At 48.9% G+C, this 16,152-nt stretch overlaps 1 protein-coding gene across 1 annotated transcript; it reads left to right on the forward strand.

Moving 5' to 3' along the window:
- Positions 1-4,617: 4,617 nt before the first annotated feature.
- On the forward strand, positions 4,618-13,437 carry MORN3 (MORN repeat containing 3; the record flags this gene model as incomplete). Its single annotated transcript, XM_082007520.1, has 5 exons — positions 4,618-4,762; positions 5,446-5,603; positions 7,701-7,860; positions 10,449-10,633; positions 13,124-13,437. 5 exons carry the CDS (start codon positions 4,618-4,620, stop codon positions 13,190-13,192), a joined length of 717 nt encoding a protein of 238 aa, XP_081863646.1. The 3' UTR covers positions 13,193-13,437.
- Between the last annotated feature and the right edge of the window lie 2,715 nt (positions 13,438-16,152).

The following is a 16,152-nucleotide window of genomic DNA, read 5'->3' on the forward strand; positions in this document are numbered from 1 at the left end:
ATGTGGTAAAAGGATGAGAATCAACAAATGCATTTGGCTCACAGGAGTGAGATGCGAACTTTGGTTTTATACTCGAATCATGCTTGGTTAAGTACCCATTAGGGAAGTTTATCATGGACACCCACAAGGCCATAATGGCAATCCCTGCTCTCCGTGATTGTGGAAGAAATGCAATGGATGAGGGAATTACAGGGGAGAAGCATCAGGTTTATTCAGATTTCTGTTTTGAGGTCTCTGATGTGCATTTTCAGGGGGTTTTCTCTTCTTCTTCCGACCTTTGCAAGACTGATTTATTTTTTACCCATCAGTACTGTAAATCAGTGCTTTCATTTCCAGCATTCTGCTGCTGCGCATATGAGAAAACCAGCTGGAGATGAAGCACTCATTGCTTACCAGCGTTTTATATTCTGCTGGATAATCCTTAACTCGAAGACGCAGAACTTGGGAGAACAGCGTGTGCTCGGTGGCTCTGCAGAGGAGGCCGGCTCCGGCTCCATCCCTCACGCTCACCGTGGGGCACATGGGGTGAGCCCCATCCCACCAGCATCCCTCTCCGCCTGCAGCCGCTCGGTCCTCCAGCTCTCCGGCAGCTCTCCCGGCCGTGCTCCCGTGACCCTTCGCGCAGGAGTTTGGCAGAGTTGCTATGACGACCCCGCCGTTGATGCCATATGATGCCGCCAGCAGCACCCAGCCAGCACTGCTCACCGGCCGCCCGAGCGCAGGTTGGTGTTCGCGGCGTGGTTCTTGGGGTGGGGGGCGGCAGGAGAGCGTGGGCCAAAATTGAGGGTGCTTTGCAAACCGAGCACGTGGGTTTTCCCCGTCGTCCGCTCCCGTCGCTGCTCCAACACTCTGCTCTTGCTGAGGAAGGAGCAGCGAAAGGCGCCCGGAGCATCCAGCCCGGAGGCACTGCTGCAGGAGCCAGAAGGGACCGGGGATGGCTCAGCTCCTCCGAAGGGTGCCGGCAAAGGGACCCCAGCGCAGGGCAGCGCCGTGGGGCAGGGGTTGATGCAAGGGGTGAACTCACCCGGGGCGTGTGCGGGGCTGGGCGACAGTCAGGCAGGGTGCTGCTGCGCAGGCAGAGCGGGCGCGGAGGTCAGACAGTGGGGTGCGGTGCGGTGGCAGGCAGGGGGTTGCCGGGGGCAGCCAGCAGCCCCTTCTCTGCAGCCAGTTGAATTTTCCACCTTGCTCTTTCTGAAGTTAATATACACGGCTGAAAAAAAGCACAGTTGTAGCTAAATTGCATTGCTCTGAAGTCCTGTGAAGGGCCAGGGAAAAAAATGGGCTTCCCATAGGGCCTTGCAAACTAAAGCTGTGTTTTACCAGAGACAAAGCCCCAAGGTGAGAGCACAGAGCAGCGTCTGGAGGGGGATGTGGGACTCTGTAAGACCCTCATCCCCAAACGCAGCGGCGGCGGCAGAGACGCATGGGAGCAGCAGCCTCTAGCCGTCAGTGCCGAGAGCTGCAGCTGCCGTTGCGGGCTGCCAGGCATCCCCTGCCCGGGGAAATGCAGAACCTGCACAGGAGGCTCTGCCTGGCCTGCCTTTCGCTGCCAGCCTCCCCACGCCCTTGTAGTAGGTGGCTAACAACATCCAGGGTAGCGAATATCGACTCCATTAACACGCAAACCTGGCATCGCTTGTCATAAATTTGGAAAGGAATTCAGCAAATAAAGGTGGATCCTGCTGGCCTGCGTTACCTTGGGTGCTCCATACGGGCAGTGCCTCGGAGGGCATGGCAAGCAGACAGCGTGGTGCTGGGGCTGCCCCTGCAGCTGGGAATCCTCCCTGGGGTTTTTAAATCCTAAGCTTCGAGCTAAAGTGGCACTGGTGAGGCCGCACCCTGAATACTGTGTTCAGTTTTGGGCCCCTCACTACAAGAAGGGTGTTGAGGTGCTCGAGCATGTCCAAAGGAGGGCAATGAAGCTGGTGAGGGGTCTGGAGCACAAACCTTATGAGGATCGGCTGAGGGAACTGGGGATGTTCAGTCTGGAGGCTGAGGGGAGACCTTATCGCTCTCTACAACTACCTGAAAGGGGGTTGTGGTGAGGTGGTGTTCGTCTCTTCTTCCAAGTATCTAGTGATAGGACGAGAGGAAATGGCCTCCAGTTACGCCAGGGGAAGTTTAGACTGGATATTAGGAAAAATTTCTTCACCGAGAGAGTCGTCAAGAATTGGAACAGGCTGCCCAGGGAGGTTGTGGAGTCACCATCACTGGAGTTGTTCAAAAAACGTGTGGATGTGGCGCTTCGGGACATGGTTTAGTGGGCATGGTGGTGTGGGTTAATGGTTGGACTTGATGATCTCGAAGGTTTTTTCCAACCCTAATGATTCTGTGATTCTGTGATTTAAAGAAGTGGTCAGATGTGGTGGCAGGATGGTGATGCTCCCATCTGGTGAGGGTAGCAAGGAGACCTCTCTTCTCAGCCATGAGCTGCTCGGAGGTCACGGCCAGTGTCGGTGTGGGGACACGGAGCTGTAGCTTGGCTCTTCTGCTCTCCCAGCAATGGGAGGACAGAAGTGAGCTGGCAACGTGTGGCTCTGTGTCCTGCAAACCCCCAGCCCTTGGCAAATATTAGCGAGAGGCCCCTCTCTGGGGGCTGCGGCACCCAAAGGCGAGGCAGAAACTTAGCAGCTGTGGTGTATCCTGTGTTTGCATTGCACAAAAACTGTCTTCTGCCGCAGGCTGCAACTCTGTTGCACCAAGGGGCAGATCCTGCCCTCAATGTCCTCAAAGCAAGATGCTCCCGGGTGAGTGGCACGGCCAGGAGCTCCAGCTGCCAAATCCTCCTCTGCCTTCACAACCCCATCCCCAAAACATCTGCTTCAAGACTTGGCAATGTGGTGGTCTTCATCTTCCCCCCACTCCTTGAGGTCAGTGGAGGAGGTACCTGCCTTCAGCAGCCGAACAGGGAGCAACCAGCTGGGAACCCGCTCTCCAGCCCCTCTCCTCCCGCCACAGCCTGGCAGGAACCCTCACCCCACCCTGGGTCCGAGCTCACAATGCAGTGCCCGGGCAGGACCCCAGCCCTGCCCGTGATCCCTCAGCCCTACCTGCATTCCCCTGGCCCTGCCCATGCTCCCCCAGCCCTGCCTGCACTCCCCCAGCCCTGCCTGCACTCCCCACAGCCCCACAGTAAGGAGCCGTGTGAGACACGCACTACACAACACAGCTGCATTTTGGGGAGGAAGGCTCATCAAGGACACAGAAGGACTTTTTTTTAGCAACGGTATCCCCCCAAATAGCTGTTGAAAGATCATTTCCCACAGCAACGTGGAGAACCGAGGACAAGCACTAACTATATTTTCTTAGTTGTAATTCTAGCTTTTATTTCCTAGCAAGGATGCGAAGCACCTTCCTTTCCCCTCTAGTCCCCAGCACCATGCTTTCCCCCATGCTGGGCTCCCTGGCACCTGCAGCACAGCAGGAACAGAAGCTCTGCTCTGCCGAGAAGGGAGAGACGCAGCAAAATCGCTTGATATGGATCAGTCCAGCGGATCAGGACAGAAGGGGGAGCCCAGGAGACAAAATCGGAGAGCATCCCACCCTGCCGGGCTCCAGTCAAGTTCTGGATGTTGATGGCATTCGTAGAAACTTGTGTTTTGTTTCTACAGCCACCCTTTGGCATTTCTTTATTGTTTGTGGGAGACCACTCTCACCTCCGAGTCCATGCCAGCATTCCCACTGTGCTGAACAGCAAGCCGTTCCACCGGCAGTGCCCAGAAATCGACATTGTGCTGCACTCCACCATTGTCCTCTCTGTATTGATGGGCCAAACTTCTTCTCCTCCCTTCCCTCCCTCCATGCTGGCCCTTTCCCTCCAGACCTCTGACACCCGAATCACCCCCCTGCTGTGCCACCATCCCCTGCCTGCTGTTCATGCTTTAAAACCCATGTCACTTTGGAAGCCACCTCCTTGGCAGCTTGCTTGCCTTACAAGCACTTGTCCTGCCCTGGGCAAGTCTGCAGCATCTTGATAGACAGAAACGTTGTGGTTTCGACCCCTTTTAACAAGACACCCTCAGGACCGATATTGTTAGCAGTAAAGGAGCCTGAGATACGTTACTGCTGGGCGTATGAAGTGTCCCTGGTGCACCCCAGGGACACCAGCCAACTCTCTGACTTGCTCCATCTTGTGAATGTTTTCCAAACTCCTGAGATATTTCCTAGCAAACAAAGATTTTTCTAATTTGCTTAAACAACTGCTCCTGCCTCACACAGAACTGGCAGAGGAGAGGCCGTGAGAAGGAGCCTGGCAGGGTTTCGGCTGTATGGAGAAGGGGCTGCCTTTCCCTGTGCTCCCCAACACCTCTGGCAGGCACGGAGACCGATGTCCACCACAGACCTGAACTGCTGAGACTTATCTAACATTTCCTAACAGGCCAGGCTATGCTGCGAGCCTATTTTCAGACAGTCCTCGTTTTAGATATCTGGTATTTTTAGATATCTTCTGTTTGTTATACCCCTATTTTACCGCTCTGGAGCCAGACATCAATTACTGACTCGGGTGCCTATTAAAACATAGCTCACAAATAGACTGTTCTGCCAGTACCTGCCTTGGTAATTTCTCCCTGATTTATTACTGACAATCATTTGTTTTCCTTTCCAGCCACGAACAATATGCCCATTGTAAAATACCCCAGGGCTACAGAGCCGCTCTGGCGTGAATGGGACAGGAAAGCGCAGAAATGTGGATTAAGACACACAGTCTATGCTGTAAATGGGGATCAGTATACTGGAGAATGGCTGGACAACTTGAAACACGGTAAGATACACCATTTTGAGAAAAAGTACCAATTTAAATGTCTTTACAGAAGTTCCTAGGGGCAGGGAGCAGTCAGTGGTTGTATATGCTCCTGGAAGACCATTCATTCATGTATGACTATATATATATGCCATTGATAGATGTCATGCAAAAATGTGCTCAAACATATTTCTAATCGCTAACTTGAAGGGCTTTTGCACGCGCTCAGGGGCAATTACCTGAAATATCTAGTTAATAGACGTTTAAAAATCCCCTACAAACGCAGCAAACTGCAGTCAGCTCCACGCGCGGGATGTACGCTGGCTGCACAGTCCCTGGAGCTCTCTTGGCTCCTCACTTGGCTTCAGGAATATTCATTTATTCTTGAGTCATGGTGGGTGCTCCAGGAGACAGAGCAGGGGCAGGAGACCCTGACTAAGCCCTGAGCAGCCAGAGCAGGACAGGCTTGTTTACAAGCAGTAAACCGAGGTTTGGAAAGATATAACTGCATTCAGCAAAGGCCACACAGGAAGCCCCTGATCAAGATTAATGATGTATCCGAGTCGGGAAGATAAACGGAATCCCAGACATAAACCTGCCTCGGTGCAGGGAGCGCCGCCTCACCTGAGATGGAACTGTAGCCCATAAAAACCCTTCTTCTAACAACTGCGATGGTCTCCCCGTTATCCCTCTTTATTAAACAGGTAAAGGCACCCAGATATGGAAACGCACCGGAGCTATTTATAGTGGTGACTGGAAGTTTGGGAAACGGGATGGTTATGGCTCATACAGCATTCCTGACCCCATAACCAAGGAATACAAGAAGGTGTATACGGGATGGTGGAAAAATGACCGAAAATGCGTAAGTGAGATTTCCTGCACCTGCTGGCAGTGAGGCAGCATGCCACAAATCATGGGAAAGAGTTGGGTGCACACATGGAAAAAGATCACTTAAAATATTTATTTTTCAAATACTGAGGCTGAATTTAAGGGGTTTTGGGAAATGAATACGTGGAACAAGAAAAATGAAAGCAAGAGCAAAAGCTGTGGTGTTTAAGTCCTCTCTCCCTGCCCTCCCAACCTCGCTGCTCCCGGCGTTACTCACTTTTTCATGCCGGATGCTGCAGGAGCTGTGCCGTGTCCCACAGCCAGCAGCCTGAATCTGGCCAGAAGCTACAGGAACAGGTTTTCCTCCAGGCTTTGGCTCTCTTAATTTGAATCTTAATTTGAACCTGCAGAAAGCCCAAGAAGTTTCAGGAGTAAAAATCCGTCATTCATAAAAAACCAAGCATTGCTGACCTCGTCGCCTGCCATCTTCCCTTTGGAGAGGGACCCATCCCACCTGTCTGCTGGTGATGGGGCTACAGCCTCGACATCCCACCTCCCACCAGCTGCCGCAGAGCAGCGATCACTGCTCAAACTTACCTGCAGCTCAGCCCAGCAGGACGAGAGATTTCGTATCCCAAGTCTTGGTCCTCCCCACCCAACCCTTTCATTCCTCTCATCCTTGAAGCCGTCCGAGGAACCTGTACTATAAGCACTGCAGGAAAATGTACCTTATTCTGGGAGTTTTACAGCATATTAGAGAAATAACATGAGTTCTTTTGGAAAATCAGCCTGTCACATAAATCACTGTTTTTTCTACAGGGAACATAGTGAGGAAGTCATCTGCTAAAAATGACTGCAATCTTATGTACAAAATCCTTGCAGGAACATTTTCTGATCTGCCAATGGAAACCCCGTGTTTGCCTTTGTGTCTGCTCTTAAATTAAATTAATAGCCTCTTCTAATTGGTGTGCAGCTCTATGGCTCCAGTCAGTCTCTTGGAGGGAGCTTCCCGTCCTGTTCTTTGAGGATATATTTTGGGTGATTGAGCTTTTGTGAAAGATTTATAATGACATTCAAATATCACTAGGGTTGTTTTTTTCTTCTGCAAAAGCCCCCCTTTACATCCATGCAGTTTAATAAAATTAATGCTCAGAAAAATCACTTATTTCCAGAACTGATTTTATTTTTTTGTTCAGAGAGAAATTAATGCTTTATTCCTATGGGAAAACTCATTAGTAACATGTAAATATTTCCTATTGGTATCACTCTCCAGTGCAGGAGGTACATCTGGACTTCTCTTAATGGCAAACGTACATAAGACAAATACCTCCTGGGGTCCCCAGCTTGCACCACCCAGTTGGTCTTAATTCAGAAGGTCACCAACCAAACCTGCCAGCGGCACCAAGCCTGAGGAGAGAAAGTGAAGAGTGGAGACGGTTCGATGTCGGAGCTTGCCTGCCCCGCCGGGGTGACGCCTGCCACCCTAGGGAGCCTGTGCCGGTGCCCGGCTGCAGGAAGGCACGTGTGGCACCGCTGCCTGCGCCTGCCGGTCTCACCACAGGTAGCCTTCAGGGCTGCTTTTCATTTCTTGTAAAGGAGGAAGGGAGCAAGGCAAGAAGCTGCTTAGGGCATTACCTCTTTGGGGGTATGGATGGAGGAGAAGGCAAAACCGTTTCCATGGTTAGCATCACTTAAGAGACCTTTGGTCTGCCCAGGGGCAAGGGAAGGAGTTGCCCAGCCTGGGACATGCTGTACGAGGCTGTACGAAGCGTCATCAGGTCTGAAAGGCGTAAAATCCCCGCGTTGCGAGACAGGTCTCGTTTATGCTACCTATCGCCAGGCAGCTTTATATTCTAGTAAAACTCACGTTTAGCTAAATATTAGTGGTAATCATGCCAATAACACACTGAGATACAAACCTGGGGTTTTGTCGTGGGAACAAAATAATTTGCCCCAAAAAATCCCATACCATCACCTCTCGTTTCCTTCAACACATGAACAGCCACCAGCAACTATGTGTAAGAGCAATAAGCAAAGGTGTAGCCTGCCAAGAAAGTAATGTCCCAAAATTGAACACTGACCCCCAACTGAACAGTGGCTCCTAACATGCCATCTCTGTGCTGCCCTCCAGGGCTACGGGGCAACGTTTTACCCTGTTGGGGAGCGCTACGAGGGTGAGTGGAGCGATGGGCTGCGGAGCGGCTGGGGACGGATGTACTACCGGGACGGCTCCATCTACGAGGGGCAGTGGCTGGAGGACCAGCCCAACGGGCAGGGGATGCTGCGGCTCTGTAAGTACCAGCCACCCTTGCCCAGTGTGTCTGCCTGCCCCTTTCAAGCTATTTGGTGTCGTGCTGCTCTCCAGGTGCCTCTGCTGTCCGGATTTCTGGATGCTGCATCGCATCTTGCACTGCAGCCTTGTGTCAGGGTTGTGGCTGCTCCCCTGTGCCGTCCCTCCCCTCCTGGTTTGGGGCTGCAGGAGGTGGCTTAGGCTGTGCAAGGGCCGGTGTTGCACTGCTCAAGGCCACACGCATGAAGGCTTATTTTTGCTGTGATTTACATTTAAATATCTGGAATGGTTAGGGTTAGAGATAATATACTGTTGGGTCAGAGAAGAGCAAATCTCTCTTTTCAAGGCAGGCACTTTGCCAGACATACTTTCTAACTGCTGTGTAGCAAAGAGGAGTCCAGTTTCCAGCACAGAAAAAAAAAAAAAGTGAGAAGTTTTCTTTTTGATTCACTCTGTGCTCTCTCTTACTTCTGAGACTGACTCACGTTGAGTGATCACAGGGGTTTCATTAGTACACAATCCCTTCCCAGAAATAAACCCAAGCACATCACGGCTTGGGAATGTTGGGGACAATCTCAGCATAAAAATAGAAATTTTGAATTTTTTTTCCTTTATTTTGCTTGGGGTTTAACAAATTTTTTCCCAAAGCCAAGAATCTCAGTCCTCTGGAATACAAGGCACTGCATTCCAGGCACATTTGAAGAAATATTATCTCCATATTATTATTAATCTATTCTATTTTTTTGCTTGAAAGTGATCTCAAGGCTAGTAATTAGCTAAGCAAAGCAGCTAGGAGGAATGAGCATGACCTTCGCTGCACATCACATGCACGACTGCACTCTCTCTGCTGACTGTAAAGTCACTTTGGACCGATGGCTCATCCAGATGAAATCAGCACCCGCTTCCAGTGGCAACTCCTTCCACTGATCTGCTTTGCTCCTATCAAAGTCACCCTCAGCGTTATAAACTGACGGCCTCTCCGGGCTGAGCCGCGGCTGATGCACCATTTCAGAGCCCGGTTGCCTCCAGTGTAGCCTGCAACCAATTGTCAGCTGGATTCCTTTTGGTTAAAATTAGCCAGAGCAATTATTTCAAACCCACAATCTTAATGTATTCAGCTTAGCTGCTGGAAGTGTGCCCATGTGCCAGCAGCTTTGTGATGGTGAAAGAAAAGTTCTTCTTCTTCAGCAGAGGTCACGATGAGCTGCAGCTCAAGATTAAATTGCTTGTAGTGGCAGCGTGCCCGGCGAGGACAAGCCTGGCTGGCAGCACCGCAACGATTTGCCGCCCGTTGCTGAAGAGCTTTTAAACCAGAGCATTGCATGTCCGCAGAGGAGATCCCGGCTGTGAGCAATGCAGCCTCCGAGATGCTCCGGGAGGACAGCGGATGGGAGCAGCCGGACACCACGGTGCAGCCAGGGTGTTCAATGCCCCTTCCATCACAGCCAGGTCTGTGATTTTGGTGGTTTCTGAGTTGTCGGTGGATGGAGAACAGAAGCCAAGCTGCTCCCACCAGCGGGCAGGGCAGGTTGGTGTTGAAGATAAGCACACCACCAGATGCAAGCTGAAGATAACCACTGCCACAGCTCCAACCTGTAAACCAGATCGTGTCTGAATAGCCCAGCAGCCACACTCCCTGGAAGCATTTTTGTTTTTTCCTTGTTGCCTTTACGGCATTCTAGCAACCCCCAGTGACCTCTGCGGCACCATGTGGGGTGCCCTGCTATTTCAGCCACCTCTTGCCACAAAGAATAGCAGTGTTCAGCTGAGACCCAAAGATATTTCCACTAAGTAACTTGGTCAGAAATCCCTGATTTTTGGCTTAGAAACACTATGTCTGGGAAAAGGGGACAGCAGAGAACTCTCCTAGTGAGAGCAGGGTGGCCTACGTGTATCCCAGCCCCAACATCACCGTGGGTATGATGCCCCTTCTCAACCAGCGTCCCCAGAGGAAGCTGCTCTCTTCTCCTTGCAGCTCTGCCTTCCCTGTTGGCAATGGATGGATTCTTGGAGAGCAGCACAGAGCCCAAAAAACCCTCTCTCAACTTGCAGAAAAAAGCCAAGAGATGCAGTACAGCTGGAAAAACAGTCTGTAACTGATTGCCTAAACAGTTCAGACACTCACATAAATTCTGGTCCTGTAATTCATTGAGGAAAAACATAACTACAAGTATTACTTGAAATCAAGACTATTTTGACTGGACATGGATCAGACAGTGCTGCTGTTCCTTGCCCAGACAAGCAAACCTCTTCAAGCCAGGGATCCTGCACGATTTGTTGCAGTGACAAATCTGAAACTCGTGTCCTATAATTTTTCATGTTGTGAAGAGTGACTCGCTCCACATTGCATTTCTTGTTCCAAGTGGGCAAGCATGGGCTTCTCCTGCAGCCTTTTCTCCCTCTGTGGCACAGCAAACGGAGCACCGGGAAAGCAAAATGACACGCTGTGCCGCAGCCCTCTCGAAATTACTAAGAGGAACCAACCAGATGACTTCCTCTTCTGTCTGTTTGCTGTGTTGATTGTTTTCGTTTCCAGCCCCTTAATGAAATGGTACAAGTTTAATGGTCTGTTCATATATTTAATTGCAGCAAATGAAAATCGGTATGAAGGAGGTTGGAAAGATGGAAAGAAGCATGGCCCAGGGAAATTTTTCTACTTGGATAAGGGACAGCTGTTTGAAGGTATCTGGGCAGCAGATATACCAAAATGCGGAATTCTAATCGACTTTGGCAGAGATGAAGCTCCTGCCCCTACTCAGTATCCAATCCCAAAGGTAATTGCTTGGAAATTCCGTTTTTGCTACTGATGTTTGCATTCATCAGCACTCGGGGCAGCTCTCCAGGTAGCATTTCACTCTTGAAGCGATTACCCCCATGGGCTCCAGGCTCACGGGGTGTGTGCTCAAGTCTTTTGGCCAGCAGCGTTCTAAAGAGCCCCGTAGGGACAAACGACCCGTCCAGCACCGAGTGACCTGTGCGAGGCCCCCGCTGGAGCCTCCCAATCGCCTGCACATCTGAAAAAGTGAGGTTCTCATGCACCAAAACTGCTTGGAGACCTGAAGCAGCACAAAGGAAATGGGGACAATAGAGGCAGAGACAATAGTGGGATTTGCGTCAAAACCAAATTATTTCACCAAGTTAAATTGCTCAAGCTGACTAGACCTTACCGAAACTCAAGCTGCTGCAGCGCTAGTAGCAGCGATTTCGTTTACCCAGACATCCCGAGTCAGGGGCTCATCCATGTCCAGCAGCCCCATGGGTCGAAAGGTGCGTGTTGCTTCCCACCTCGCCCCAAGGGGGCAGGCGGGTGTCTGAGCGCCGACAGCCTCTGCTCCCCTTTTCCCTCAAGACTGACACAGGCTGCGGAGGAAGGGCCAGTCCCCATCCCCCTCCCAAAGACTCGGCAAGAGGCACTATGTGGCACATGGACGCCCCAGGCCGTTGGCCCGGCAGCTGCTGGGTCCTTGCACATCACTTCGGTGCGGGAGCCAGAGGACAGGAGAGCCTGTCCCCCACTCTGTGCCCTCGGAGGAGGACAGGGCACGGGGATCCGTAGGGAAAAGATGTGGTTCCAAGTGACACAGCTGGCCAAAAGTGAAACCCTGTGGTCCGAGTGCTGCACACATGAAATACAAAGGCATCGCATTTCCAAGGTTACTGCAGGATACGGGTGGGGAAGCTCCTCTCTGCTTAGAGCCGAGCAGAACCGCGCTGGATAACCACAGCTTTATTCCAACACCACAGGGAACAGCACAGCCCCATGGCAGGTAAAGCTACTTACCTTCCTCCTCTGCTCCAAGGACAAAGTCCTTGCAAATGACACAGGGCACGCGCAGCCTACCAAAGCTCACAGCTGTTCCATCTTTGCTTCCCGTCTTTTTTCAAATCTGGCTTCTTATAGCAAGGGCCCTTTGAGCACAGGCATTTTTGACAAGCCAGTTAATCCTCTAAGTATTAGGCACACCCACGGCAGTGCGGAATAATAAACACCAAATACTCACCAGGGAAAAGCAATCTCAATTTTGCAGAAAGAGTGAAAGGAGCACTACTTCTGTAGCTAAAAATATTTACTTTATAAGGTTTGTCAAAGGTCACCCAAGAACAGCCTCTTCCAACAAGCCATCCCTGCAGCCTTGGGATGAATTGCCATTTCGTTACGGCAAGACATTCAAGTCTGGCTGTTTAACTCCTTTAAGACCAAGATATGACCCCATTTTCTTCTGCTCTATGAGCAAAAAGAGACCATCAACTTTCACTGCAGTTATTGTGCTTTCCATCAGAAGAGATCTACAGATCTCAGAATGTGAAGGAAGTAACAGATAAAAGGAGAAAAATTGACTTGAGATTTTCATAAACCTTTTGTCAAATTACTGTCGCAAGCAGCTGTTAGAAGAGACTCTAGATGTAGGGTGTTAGAAACTGCCAAAACCGGAGACGGACTAAAGAGTCAGTTTTCGCCTGGCAAGAGGCTAACGGTGAAGATCTGAGCTTCAGCATGGGAGAAGCCTCATTGCACGCCTTCATTAGCAGGCAAAAGGAACAAAGAGTGGGGCTGCACAGGACAGAAAATGGCTGAAAACTAGAGAGTGATTGTCACAAGTTTTGAAGGAAGCCAGTACGCAGATGATGGGGTTGCATCAAGGCAAAATCTGAACATAACCGCAGAGATGGGGAAAGACACAACACAGCGTGCTTGGGGTATTTGCATTATAATTATTGAAGCCAAGGCTTCAGAAAGCATAAGAAAATAAATGCAAGACTGGATGTCTTCTACCTGGGAGAACACCACACTGCCATGAATCCCCCAGAAAGCATCAGGAGATAAAGCAGGTCAGAGTGGCAGGGCTTTGGCGCTTCCCTCTCAAGAATCTGCATCCAGTTGCACGCAGGTTATACGACTCCACAGACTCGTGCTTTCAGGTGAGCTTCGATGCTCGCTTAGCTGACTGCATTATTCAGCTTTTGAAATGATAGGCGAGACCCAACAGGCTACAAATCAAAGCCCGTTTTGTCCAAGAATGCATTTTGTTAAAGGAGAATCAGTCCACTCCACATAGAGCTATTTCAAGGCGATGAGGTGATATTCAACATGCTGGTAAAATGAGGAAAAGTGTGGCAGTGTTTCAAAAACAATAATTGAAAGGCCACAATATAAAGTCCCGATACACGGGAGATTCTCCGTTAATGCTCACGTAATCAGTATCTAGCAAACCTTAAGCTTCTTCAATCACACTGCGTAACTGATTTGTATTCTTTTTATTTAGATTGAACTAGCTGATCCAGATGGTGTTTTAGCAGAGGCCCAGGCGATGTTTGATGACAGCCAAAATTAATAACCGGATACTGAAGAAAAAAAAAAGATGCAAGATAAGAACACGATCCTGGGTTACTTATTCATTGGAGTATCAAATCCACGCTGCGGGGTATGGTGGTGTGGTCTGCCTCACTTTTGCCTCAAGGCTGCCCATGTATGCTTCACACTGCAGGTGGCTTTGCTCAGAAGCTTCCTCCCACCCTCCGTTATTTTGGAAAAGAAAAAAAGAAGAAAAAAAAAACCACAAGGAGCAAAACACTGGAAGACAGGCAGTGACTCTTTACCCAGCTCCTCTGACTTACTCCTCCTGTAAAGAAATGGCACTCCTCTTGGTTTCAAGGTCTTCCACATTGCCTTAGAGAAGAAGTGGGGTTTCTGTTGCATGCTATAAAAGCAAAGCCCTAGAAAAGTAGAGTCAAGTAATTGCTCCATCCCACTCCCCCCAAACTTAGCCCAATACATACCCGTGAGCCAAGATGGCTTTGGACATTATCACAGATCATGTTTCAATTAGTACTTTTATTAACACAACTTTACTTGCTCTGTGTGTTTTCCGTAACATGACACTGGTTTTCCTCCCTAACCCCCGGGAATGCGGAGCACAACATCTCAGCCGGCTCTACTCCCTGGCCAGCCTACTCGCCTGACCCCCAGCACTCAATGACGCTGCGCTGGCTGCTCCATTTCTACCCGACGCGAGGACCACGCACCAGCCACGGGGAGCTGCAGCGCTTCTGACCGATGCCCATGAGAGCGGAGGAAGGTGGCACTGCAGCTGGCTGGTGAAAAACTATGGGAGAGTGGGTCACTGGCTCACCTGATGAACACTGTGAATGCTTCTGCGTATCGGCTCCTGTTTACACCTCCTTTGGTCCCTTGCCTCTTCATGTTTTCTAGGCCAAAAGATAACCTACTTTCCTATTTAAGCACTTGGAGAGAGTAACAATACAACATGCTTAGTCCCAAGATTTAAGCAGTGCTGACAAGAGGAAAAACATGTCAACCACGTTATATTCTTTATACTTGCCTGCGTGAACAGGAAATTTTATCTTCATGTTACGACTGAAATGAGTAACTGAATATATTTAAGAGATCCTCAGAAATATACAGTTCAGATTAGCCCAAGAAAGCTGAAGAGATGAGAGATATAGAGAAAATAAGCATATTTTAGGCCTCTAGATAACAAATAATCAGCAACAATTGAATATATTTTATTTCATTAAAGTATTTTATAGCTAAATAAGTGATATACAATAACCAATGTTTAAAATGCTTGAGGTAAATGCATAATACCATTAGTATAAATAAGGGATAAAAAAACAAATTCTAAGTGCACTCTTAATATTTAGATCCATGTGTTTGGGTCTCGTTACAGCCTCTGGCACACGGTTATGGGACTGGGCCAAGGTGTAACTTTCATGACCATTTCCACAGCTGGAAAAATGAGACATACTCAGTATCATGGCTTAAAGTGCAGAAAATAGTCAGAAAAGCAGCTGTAATAACAGTGCCATTAGCTCAGAACCTACCAGCTTGAGAAAGTTAAAAATACAGTTGTCCCACTAGCTTCTAATTCTGTATTTCTTAAAACAAGAAACCCCACACTTCTCTGTCACTTTGTAAAAATCCTCAAAATAAATTCAGCTACTTATCCCGGACAGCAAGTAATTTTACAAAATAAGCTTGGAAAATATATTTTCTGGACTTCCATTCAAAATAACGTGACTTTTAAATACACAATTTACAGACAGAAGCGTAATTTTTAAGCCTGGCAGCACCCTTTCAATCATTTGCTCTAGTGTGACTACTTGAGTCAGGTTTTCTTCCTTTACTGAAGGAAGTTTTAAAGAATCTTTTTTCGCCCAAAGCAAGACTACTATTCCAGTAAAGGATGAGAAAATACACTTTGTGCCTATGACTAAGATTCCATGCTTTGGAATGCTGCTTCATTAATGCCTTTACTAACATAATCCTTCCAGTGCTCCACGAATGAACACCCGTGGGTCTGGAGTCAGGCATCTCACCATCAGCAGGCTCACATCAGTAACAGAATATACTTGAAGCATAATGTAATGGCAGAGCTAGAGAAAATCCAGTTTGGCACCTGTATGCCAGAAGGATTTGTGAAAAAGGCAAGTAGAAAGCTCTTTTCTGCTTATGAACTAAGAACACCCCTGCAAGAATGCCACTGAAAAAAAAACAGCCCAGCAGGTTTTTTTAATGGTTATTTTTCAGAATACAAACACACCACGGGTAACCCTGTCAACACTTTCCACTGTGGTGGTGCTGACATGAGAAATCAGTCCCATTCGCTTCCTGAGGCTGCTTCAGTAGCAAACACACTCTGGCACCCCAACTCTGTAGATGCATCCTATAGTTCGTAAGGACGTCAGGATAACCCGAGACGGAGGTTGGGTGTGGGCACCTGTGTTCAGCGCAAGCTTGGTCAGATACAGCTCCACTGTGTTGTCATGTTCACTCCTGTCCGATTTCAAAATCCCAGGCTTCTGTTCCACGGTGTTAGCCATGATAGGGAGGTCAAGTTTTGTTCCATTAGACTTGAAACCTGTCTCAGTTTGTGATGGCCCAAAGCTGCTCCGTAGAAGAAATGTATTCCAAAGAATTCCACTTCTAGACATAGCTAGAATAACTGAAGCAGCCCAGGACAACTGCTGCAATATTTCTTGGACAAACTTCTTAGACAAGAGACGAAATGGAAGTTTTTGCTTAAAGAGGAAATACACAGTAGCCTCACTGTCATAGGTGTGTGTCTGAAAGCAAGCAGCAAATAACCTACTTTCATAAATAAGTCTACATAGAGAAAAGTAGTCTTCCAGATCCTCTGGAAGCAAGAAATGTGTAACACATTATTAGATACAACACTTCAGGAAGGAAAAGACTTTTTCTAAACAAGGAAGACCAAGGCATAGCTAATTACTTGGGAATCCAATGCAGAGAAAGCACCTTTTGCTGCTTGTA

Source organism: Phaethon aethereus (assembly GCF_964289735.1).
Source record: "Phaethon aethereus genome assembly, chromosome: 17".
Classification (NCBI taxonomy): domain Eukaryota; kingdom Metazoa; phylum Chordata; class Aves; order Phaethontiformes; family Phaethontidae; genus Phaethon; species Phaethon aethereus.